Below are 10,207 nucleotides of genomic sequence, written 5' to 3'. Positions count from 1 at the left end.
TCATTGTTTAATTAGTCTTGAAAGAATATTCTTGAGATGCATGTATACAAGTAGAGTTATATTAAATAATTCAAACAAGAAAACAACATTAATTAGAAAGTCAAAATAAAGTTAGGTTTCAACAAGACTTTTTTTTTATAAAGAAGACATGTGTCTCATGAAAATAAACCTAAGTGATCAATAAAGAGTTTTATTACCTTAAGATTTTGACTTAGTGTGTGATATCCAGCTTACATGTGTGGTGTGCTTGTAATATATTGATAAAGAACTTCCCGATATTTAGTCTCTTCCGATGCACAACACTTTAGGCAAAGAACAATCTTTAAAAAAAATTTAAAAAAAGTGATAGAGAAATCTCTTACACCTTACTTGTGTGGAGTGCTCGTAATATATTGATGAAAATTTTTTCGATATTTAATCTCCTCCATTACACAACACTTTAGACAAAGAACAATCTTTAAAAAAAAAAAAACTCTAAAAAAAGTGATAGAGAAATCTCTTACACCTTTCTATCAAATTTAGTATGCATGTCCTTAGCTCGAAATCTTTGAAGTTACAAGATATTAGGGGTAAAGCATTCTGCTCTCATCAAGATATTTGGAAAACCTAAAAATATCAAGGATTGGTCGGAGACATGAAAAGTGATACTCGTACATTACCAAATAGCTATAATATCTTCATGCAGACAAGGACTAAATTGGCCTATAGGAAAGAATAAACAAAATCTTTCGTACTAATGGATATTTTTGGCAAACAAGTGAACATTATTTTCTTCTCGTAACAAAAGTAGAGGACAAATTAATCTTCAATTTCATATTCAAGATGACAAAATGGCCAACCCTTTTCTCTGTTCTTCCCCTTTATGTTTCGTGGTGTACAAGTATATCTGTACATAGACAATTTCGCAAGACTAAGACCCATTGTGAACAAGATCAAAATTAAATATTGGGGTCCAGCCTAATGAATCTATATTCAAAATTTTATGAATCCCTCACCTTAAGTATCACTTTTTCATCCCTGTATGGAAAATCATGAACTCTTTTAAGCCCCTTTACAGAATTAAGTTTCTCTATACAGATGAGTTTAATTAATCACTTGGTAACTATAGTTACAAATACTCTTCCTTTTAGTTACTATACTTAAAAATGATATATGTAGGGATTAAAGATGTTTTTAAGTACAGTGACCCCTACATATATCATTTTTAATTCCTTTTAGTTCATGAGAACTAAAAGATATCAAACATTGTATGTATAGAGACTAATAAAGGATGTTTTTAAGTATAAAGACTAAAAGAAAAAGTTTGTAACTATAAAAATCAAATAAGTAATTAAACCATACAAATTAACATAAGTAACTTTGCTCATCAATGCTTGTTGAAGTATTCTCGGACTTTGGATCAGTTACAATAGAGGGATCCCATTTTTCCCACTCCATAACCTCCCTTCCATATCTGAGAGCTTCATCAATAGTATCAGGTTCCAATCCATTAACCAGTGAAACAAAGAGAATTCGGCCAGTGATGGAAAGGAACAATCTCTTAAACTTGACAGCAATGTATTGAAAAGCACATTGTGCTAATGAAGAGTTATTATTGCCATTGCTACAGCCTTTCTTCTGATTGGGACTGATAAATGGTTGGAAGTCGCTAAACCATTCACATTGTGCTAGAGGAATGTGTTCAATCTTCTCCTCAAGCAGATCAAATTTAGTCAATACTAGGAGAAATTTTTTGTTATGGAAGCTTCGATGAGAAATTATGTTTTCAAAGAGATTCTTAGCTACCAACATTTTGTTGGTAGAAACTCCTTTACTGTCTGTAGTGTACTCATCATAGTCAGATAAGGCAACTGAGAACATTACAACATCGGTCTCTTCAAACATCTCCAACCACTTGCAGTTTTCTCCAAGGCTTTTAGGATGTACTCTGATCAGTTGGTATCTATTAATGGAACATAAAGTGGAGTAAGAAAGCTGTTGATAACTGAGAGCAAGTACACATAATAGATCCATCATAGCTAAAGATGTTTATATAAATTTAGTAAACCCCCCACATTGGTCGTAAGATTGTAAGTGTCGATTACTTTAGTCCCTGAATTTATAAAAATGTAACCTTAGTCCCTGACTTTGTGAAATGCCATTCACTTTAGTACTTAATGACAATTAAAAATGCAGTCAGAAAAGATTGAAGTGAATGACATTTTGCAAAATTTGGGAAAAAAAACAAGAGTTTTACTGAGTTATGGACTAAAGTAATTGATGCTTACAATCTCGGTGACCTATGTGGTGGTTCACTCCAAATTAAAATATTTCAGGATCCATATGTTTTTACAGTCATGAAAATAGATAAAGTGAAATAACACACAACACTGTTTGTTGAAACAAGCCTACTCAAATCTAAACATTCTTATAGAGTATTTCTTTTCTAGAGACGTATGTAGTTGAATAAAATGTTGGCATTTAAAATGTGAGCACGTGTAAGTGAGCTACGGCAAAACATGCATGCACACTACTCTTGCCAAATTGTTCCTTTATTATGTGTCTAACTCATCAGTTTGGAACACAACTAAGATTTAACTCATCATCAAGAAACTGAACATTACTAGTGGATGCACACTGATGTGAGCTTAATTCAGAAGTAACAAGTTCTTGTGTGACGAACTGCACAAAATGATGGAGCTAACCTGAGAGAAGATTCATGTTGATACTCAGGAAACAAAGAATCCTCACTGTTTGACTTGGGAAAACAAAATTCCATTGAAGTGAGGCTGTTGGATAACGATATACCCTCAGCGTACAAGATGTCCGTATCAGATGGCTCATAGTCAGTCTTGGAAATTTCAACAGCCTGCATGTGAGAGATAAATTAGACTTTGATGAAAATCTATTGTTTATTGATGTGATGCATGGCCAAATAATTTCACAGTCAAAAGGATTTAGACATCCACTGTTAAGTGGAGACAATAAATTGTTCATCAGATCGTTATAAATAAATTTAATCAGTTCAAGAAACTTTTACCACTGCCTAGATTCACAAAATGTCTAGTAACCCACTGAAGTGATTTAGATAGTCATGAACCTTGTTGAAACACATGGTATCCAAAAGGGTTTGAAAGAGAGAAAGAAAAGAACAAAACTGTAAGACAACTAATACAAGGGAAAAGCTACATTCAAATTCTGTAAATTTATTGTCTAATTTCTGCTTCAGATTATGTGTCAAATGATCAATGATCCAAACGCCATGCTGAAACAGATGGAAATAGAGGATATGACATCAGACAAAAAATTGAACAAATTAAAAATCATATTGGCTTCATTAATATTAAAAAAATAGTATGAATGATCTTGAATATGCATGTGAGGATGAGCAGATAGACAACCAAGCATTAACTCACACGATCCAGAAAATAGTTTGCACTTCTGGGTAGCATTTTTAGTTCATTTCGCCTATCATATGTTGCTTGAATGGCTTTATCCTTCCACAAACCCTCCACCATTGGTCCATATTCACGTGTAGCAGCTGGAAATATTGTATCCAGGTTACCTGACACCATGTATTTGAGTAGCCAATCTGAGAAAGCTTTCAATCGTGAGCCAATGGAATAGAGTGTTGTTTCAACATCATCACTGCCGATATTCCCTGTACAAACTAAAATCAGTGACTTCTCTCCATAACACATATCTCCAACTAATGGCAGACAAGCTTCTTCTATCAGCTAATTAATAAGTGTCTACCATCTTTTAGGATCAATGTGAAAGGATAAGCACAAAACTGAAGGTAAAAAGATTTCTATTAAAACTGAAATCACATTAGAGACAAGAAAATAATGAAATAGTCTGAAGCATTAGTCTTCTACTGATACAAAACCAGATAAACTGCACAGTTTCCAAAAACGAAAGCTATGCATCTGTTGCAATTTGTAAGAGACTAACATAGTTAACCTTTCTTAGTTGAGAAAAGAAGGATGTCATCGCAAAGTTGACAATACTCCTTCTGCTATATTCAACATTGTTAAAGGAAGGTTCTATGGAAGACAACTTCCTTTACAGTTTACACTATCCAGAAAATTTTGAAAAGGGAAAATGTTAAAAAAATTGCTGCCCCCTACTTCATCCAAAGTCCAAAAAGAAATAGCCTTCTGGTCAACCTTTTATACAAGGAAATAAGAATTACCTGATGATGTAGATTCATCAACAGACCTTCTTTTCCTATTCTCCAACAAACTCTCTTCTTCGAAATGTGCACGTCCCTCCAGCAGTATACCAAGGTAGGTAAACAGGTTACTTTGGATCACCGACTTGATATTTTGGAGCTCATTTTCAGAGAAAGGATCATTATACAGAAGCTTGGCCTAAGATAAAAGGTTCAGTCATTAGTGTCACTCAAAATCAAGGTTTTAATTAAAAGTATAAAGAAGTATTCAGAACTGCAGTCTCATACACACCAGAAGAGGAAAGTAAACTCCAAAATTTGACAAATTACAATTTACATTAGCCAGAAATTTTCAAGATATAGATTAAGCACTCAAAACTTATCTGAACCTCATGACAACTAGCAATGTGACTGATAAGAATCAACAACTTGAGCTCTTATGACCCTAACATTCATATCACACACATAAATGCCCTCATAAATTGAGCATCCCTACTTTCTAGAAGGTATTATAGAGAACAGGACAGCTTTAAAGAAAATAATAGGCAGGGACCTTATAAGCTGTTGTTAGTGCATTTCACTGTAAACTCAAAAGTAAAAGCTAATAAGACTTAGGGTGTGTCAAGTCCATATGTAGTTCTTCTATATCCAACTCCATATTGATATGACAAAGCATCACCCAAATTATGAGACTGAAAAGTAAATTGAAGAGCTGAAAATGAATTGGACTATCCTTTCAGCATTTAAAATCACAGCACAGTCATTAAATGTACACATGTACTTTGCCAATTCATTAAGCATGCATGCATATGAATACAACATAAGGCGCCTGAAAAACTGAGTTCTCCCAAGGAGAAACCTACCTGTTTAAATATAGTACATGCACCAGAATTGACAGAACCAACAAGGAGAAATTTGTGAAGTATTTTTCGATGAACGCTGTCTGTGTTAGCTGTTTCACCTTCACAAGAAAGAGCTACAGACTTTGAAGGGACTGGCAAAGACAAAATTGCACAAGCCAACCTTGCTACACGCTGCAAAAGGGAAATCCAAAACTATTGATGAGCTGTTATTTCTATAAAAACCAAACAAGGAAAGGAAGCATGCATCTCAACAATGATCACCTTATCCCATATACAGCCCCTATCATTCCTCTGCCCCTCTTCCCTGTATGATCCATCAGCATTCACCCAAAAGTTAGGTGTTCCCTCACACGGCACTCCAGCCAACTGCAACAATCAATGCAATGCAACATTTTGGTTTAACATCCTTAAAATATATATTTATGTATAGGCAATAAAATATAATAGTGTTCAAGACAAAAAACCTGCAGTATCAATCGCTCTTTTTGCGTAATCTCGCGATCATTTATAATCACATTAGTGTTTCCATTGCTTGCATTTTTGTGCAGGCGACCCCCAACATCAAGCTGGGGGCTGATTATCTGGCTAGGCGGTTGGCCATCCTGTAAAATCAAGCAATGCAATAGATTAGAACTTCACTTGGAAAAACATTAAATGGGGTTGAAAGATTCATGAATTAAATTTTGTAAGTAAAATGAAACCACGTTGAAGGCACATTCCTGGAGTTCTAAGTGCCATTTTTTAAGGTACACTAAACTAATCTGAGATATATATCCACAAAAAGGTTGACAAGCTCTTTTTAGTTTATTTCACTAAGCTTCTTCATGAATCTTTCAAACTAACCTCATCTTAGTTTATTTCAGTAAGTTATATGATCAAATGTATGGCATAACCTACCACATAAATTAAAACAGCTTGTTGAATAAGAACTTAATTAAGCTTTTTACCTAAACACACCCTAAATAGACTAAATTAAAGTAAGTAGTTGTTGAAATTAAGTTTTCACCTTTCCCCAAAATCCAGATGCTTTATCATACCAATAGGATCCTGGCTTCAGTTGTTTTGGTGGGTTTCGACAGTTGAGGAGCAATTTAAGCTGTTCCCTATTCAGAGGTTGCAAGTTGACACAAACAAGCTCCGGTGGTATTTGATTTGCTTCACAAGACCTTTCATCATCCATGACTTGAGTCACAGTCAACTCAGACAGCAACAATTTCATCATACGAGAACACTTCCCCAGCTTGCTTCTATTTCTCTCATAAATTCTGTAGCCAATGCAAGTCACACATTTTCTTCCCTCTGGCATGGACCCCATAGCCCTCACCACACAGCTGCGACAATACTTTGCACTACAAACAATGCAAACCTCCTTTGGCGTAAGACGGTTCCCCTTGAGGCACCTATAGCAAGAACCCTTCTTCCCAGGCCTCACAGCACGTTCCATCACTGGAACACTCTCAACCTGAGAGTCACCAAACTCATCACTATCTGTCTCCACCATGTAGTTTGACTCAGGATCACAGAAGGTCACCGCAGAAACACGCTTCACATGCTTTGGAGTTGGACTTGGTGTTTGCTCTTCCTCTCTGAAGGAACAAATCTCATCAGAAGGGGCAAATAGAGAGGTTGTAACCGAACCTGGACCTGATTCTGTGGTGTCAGAAGTTGTGTGAAGAAAAGTGCCATCTCTATCATCAGGAAATTCCAAAGTGTCTGGACTACTCTTGTGCATATCACCATCAACACCGTCTGGTGCTGGTGGTGAATCTACTGCACAAGAGTCCAAGCTTGAAAGGACAACAGAATCTGTCACCCAGTGATTCTGCTTCCTTTTGTGAAGACTTTTGCCAAGAGGTTGGATAACTGGGACTGAGACGTCATCATGAGAGAGAGAAGCAATGGTTGCAATTGGGATTTGGTCAATTTTGAAAGCAGGGATTTCAGGAATGGAGTAACTGAGAGGAGGGCCATTATACACCACAGCAAGGGAGTACTCATAGCTGCTTAAGCTATCTTCAGTTTCCACAGTAACAGTAGGCACAGAAGAAGGCCTTAACTTTCTCACAAGAGAAGCCATTTCATGCAGTCCAAATTGAAGCCAAAACCCAAAATAAATACCACAGTACTCACCAACTCATCATCTCAAAAGAATCCATTTTGAGGGAAAAACCCATGATGCAAAAAACGGAGAAATATCAGCACCCCATGAAGGAAAAACATGGAAACAAAGCCTCAGAACTTGAATACAAAGGCTGCAGATATATTGGGAAAGAGAGAATTGGGCAGTGAGAAAAGAGAAACAAAAAATGGAAGAAGGGAGAATGGTGGCTTTGGAAGGAAGGAGGTGTGAGAAGTAAACAAACAATGGTTGACCGAAGTGGAAAGAGTGAGAGAAACTTAAGTAGTGGACGTTTTCCAAACGTCTGAAGGGAAATTACTAAGGAAAATGCACTACTCAGACTGCTTCAAAATCAAAGTACCGTGTTATTCAAACTACTAAGTGCCTTAGGGAGTCACGTGCTAGTGCTACTTCACCGTGTGTGTTACTTTTGCTTAATGTCCTTTTCTTCAGGTTAAAACTCTTTGATCAAAGTATTATTTTTTTTATCATGTTTTTGAAGATTTAAATTTTACTCACGCTACTATCTTATTTCTATTTATATATGTTATATTATAACTCTCCTAGCTAACTATTTAGCCTTATCTTTGATTTAAAGTTGCATAAAATATTTTCGCAAATTTAAATGTAAAATTAAGCGTTTCAATACATGAATTGAGAAGGAAAAAAATTGTTATTTCTAAAATAAAAGTACTTTTTAGTACTCCCAACTTTAATTCAAGCATGCACTTATTTTATTATCCAACTTTATGTCCAAAAAAATTATCCATCTTTAATTTTAACATTTACGTTATCATTTTTTCTGAGTACTTAATTCATATATTATGCTACTCATTAAAATAATTCATATTATTGTGCTTTAATTCTTGTCAATAAATTTTTAATTGCGCTTAATGAATTAATGACACTCTTCTACGTATAAACACGTTCATATTAAACAAAACAAAACACAATTACTAACCGGATATTTTAGAAATCACCTCGTGACTAGACCTGTAACAATATAAATACAAACTGATTTCCTATTATACGATGTTTCTAATCTTACAATGGAATGGAGTAGTACGTATCTTTGAACTTTTTGTTTCAGTGATCAATAATTTTCTCGTTATTTATTACCAAAAGCATGGTTTTCTTATTTAGGGTTAACGAAAAACAAGTCTTGCTAACCGCGTTGATTTACACGCAGGAAGAGACACAAAGGACGGGCCCAGAGCAGTTGGTATGCAGTGGATTATGAAAAATGATAGCCATTCGTCAAAATATAAAAGTTAAGAATAAAGATATTGCATACATATATCAAATATCATTCCCAAATAAATTATTAGTCAAATTCTAAAGTAAGGTGAAAATTTGTGTGCTGAAGTGTGTCATAAAATGTATGCACTAGCCAATGAGATGAACAGATGGTGACGTTTTCGGTATTTCATATGGGTTGTTGGGAATGACCAATGTAATGAAAATTCATTAATAAAATAGAAACAAAGACAAAGTTGACTTAAAATTTTCATGGCATGTTACGCATTGATGGCATCTTTTTGGATTGAGTTTGGTCGGAATGCAACAAGTTTCCTTTCGGGCGCTAAAGAACCACGTTTTTCGATTTTGACCAAAATACTAATGTTTTCCTAATTTTGGACAAGACCCATAGATTTCTGCAATATTTTTTTTTAGAATTTCACCTCAGATAGTGTCCCTAGAAAAACAATGAAGAATTAGCATAATCTTTAATAATAAAAAAATACATAATAATTTAAAGTATAAAATATATACATATTTGTGTGAGAGGTGAAAGGGAGGGAGAGAAATAACGAAATTATTTAAGAAAATCAATTAATGATTTTTTTTTCTTCTAAAGATTATTCACCTTTTTTAGAAGAAAACTACTTTAATAGGAGAGCATGTTGGCGCATTCCATCGCCGTCCAAGAAAACTCCACTTTCACTTCAACTTGAAAAACATTCTTCAAGACTTCCCTATATTCTTACTCGAAATTATTGAAGTATTGAACCACATCCAAAACTCCAAAAAAGCGGTGAGCAACGCTTAACATTGTTTACCTTATAAATGTGCTTTTCATTAGTTAACACTTGCTATAATTTTTATGTAACCACTTAATTAGCTGTTTCACAGTATCGATCCACATTATCAGTGTTTAGCCTCGAAAAAAATTGCGTAGTAAGAAAAAAGTTTTTTTTTATGGGAAAAATGATCACGTAAAAAGAAAAATGTTAGGAATCAATTAAGAGACCAAAATTTTCATAACTAATAGTTCCTTGCACGTCTCAGTCCCTATTTTTATATAACTAATTGATAAAAAGGAAATATAATTAGATATATAATTAAACATATCATAAACTATAAATATCATCACTAGAATTTATATTTTATGTATAGTTCTATATATGTAATGAAAGTATTTATTTGTGTAATATTTATTTGATATATACTAACTTTGAATCTAAATATAAACAACAAAATAAAAATATTTTGGCCTCAAATATAAGTAAATTTTCCCTACATCGACTCTATTTAATGATATTATTCCAAAACTATCCTTCAATTAATAGTGATTCTAGTTCCATTGACTACTTTTTATTCTTAATATCAAATTCCAATGAAAAACATTTTAGGAAAAAAAAAAGAGATTACTCCATTTGTCTCTATTTATAAGACATGGTTTAAAAAAAAATAGTCCATTTTATAAGACTTCATTTCAATTGTCTTGTGCATTAATTATTTTATGACTAAAATACCTTGAATTGCTTCTTTGTCTATCTTATGAAGATTGAAGAAAATGAATAAGTTTCCTATAAAGTTAATAATAAATTTGGAAAAATATTATATTATAGAGAAATTCAATATTAAGAAATTAATTAATTAATTTTTTTAATAAGCACAAATTAGTAAACTATGTCCTATAATTAAGGATGAGAAAGTATTTTTTTAATGAAATTAACCAATTTTCTTAATTAATTTAAAGTTATTTAATTTTGTTTATATTAAGGTCTAAAGGTAGTAACAATTTATGTTTTATTTTAAAGAATACTAACATTCTATGTTTAATGCAAG

General features: G+C 33.5%; 1 protein-coding gene across 1 annotated transcript; it reads right to left on the bottom strand.

The window, feature by feature from the left end:
- Window positions 1–594: 594 nt before the first annotated feature.
- LOC114419194 (extra-large guanine nucleotide-binding protein 1-like) lies at window positions 595–7,478 on the bottom strand. Its single transcript, XM_028384842.1, has 8 exons — window positions 6,023–7,478; window positions 5,481–5,618; window positions 5,278–5,382; window positions 5,017–5,187; window positions 4,175–4,352; window positions 3,396–3,640; window positions 2,685–2,848; window positions 595–1,942 (listed from the first exon to the last, which is right to left on the bottom strand). Exons 1-8 carry the CDS (start codon window positions 7,091–7,093, stop codon window positions 1,345–1,347), a joined length of 2,670 nt encoding a protein of 889 aa, XP_028240643.1. The 5' UTR covers window positions 7,094–7,478; the 3' UTR covers window positions 595–1,344.
- Window positions 7,479–10,207: the final 2,729 nt, after the last annotated feature.

The sequence above is a fragment of the Glycine soja genome, chromosome 7, assembly GCF_004193775.1.
Source record: "Glycine soja cultivar W05 chromosome 7, ASM419377v2, whole genome shotgun sequence".
In the NCBI taxonomy this organism is placed as follows: Eukaryota; Viridiplantae; Streptophyta; class Magnoliopsida; order Fabales; family Fabaceae; genus Glycine; species Glycine soja.
This window is presented reverse-complemented; position numbering and strand designations above follow the sequence as displayed.

Excerpts from the sequence above, each read along its gene's own strand:
- LOC114419194 (XM_028384842.1), bottom strand. The coding sequence starts at position 7,093 with ATGGCTTCTCTTGTGAGAAAGTTAAGGCCTTCTTCTGTGCCTACTGTT. Across the intron at positions 5,188-5,277 it reads GGGGCTGTATATGGGATAAG|CGTGTAGCAAGGTTGGCTTG; the intron begins GTGATCATTGTT and ends TCCCTTTTGCAG. Across the intron at positions 4,353-5,016 it reads CATGTACTATATTTAAACAG|GCCAAGCTTCTGTATAATGA; the intron begins GTAGGTTTCTCC and ends CTTTTATCTTAG.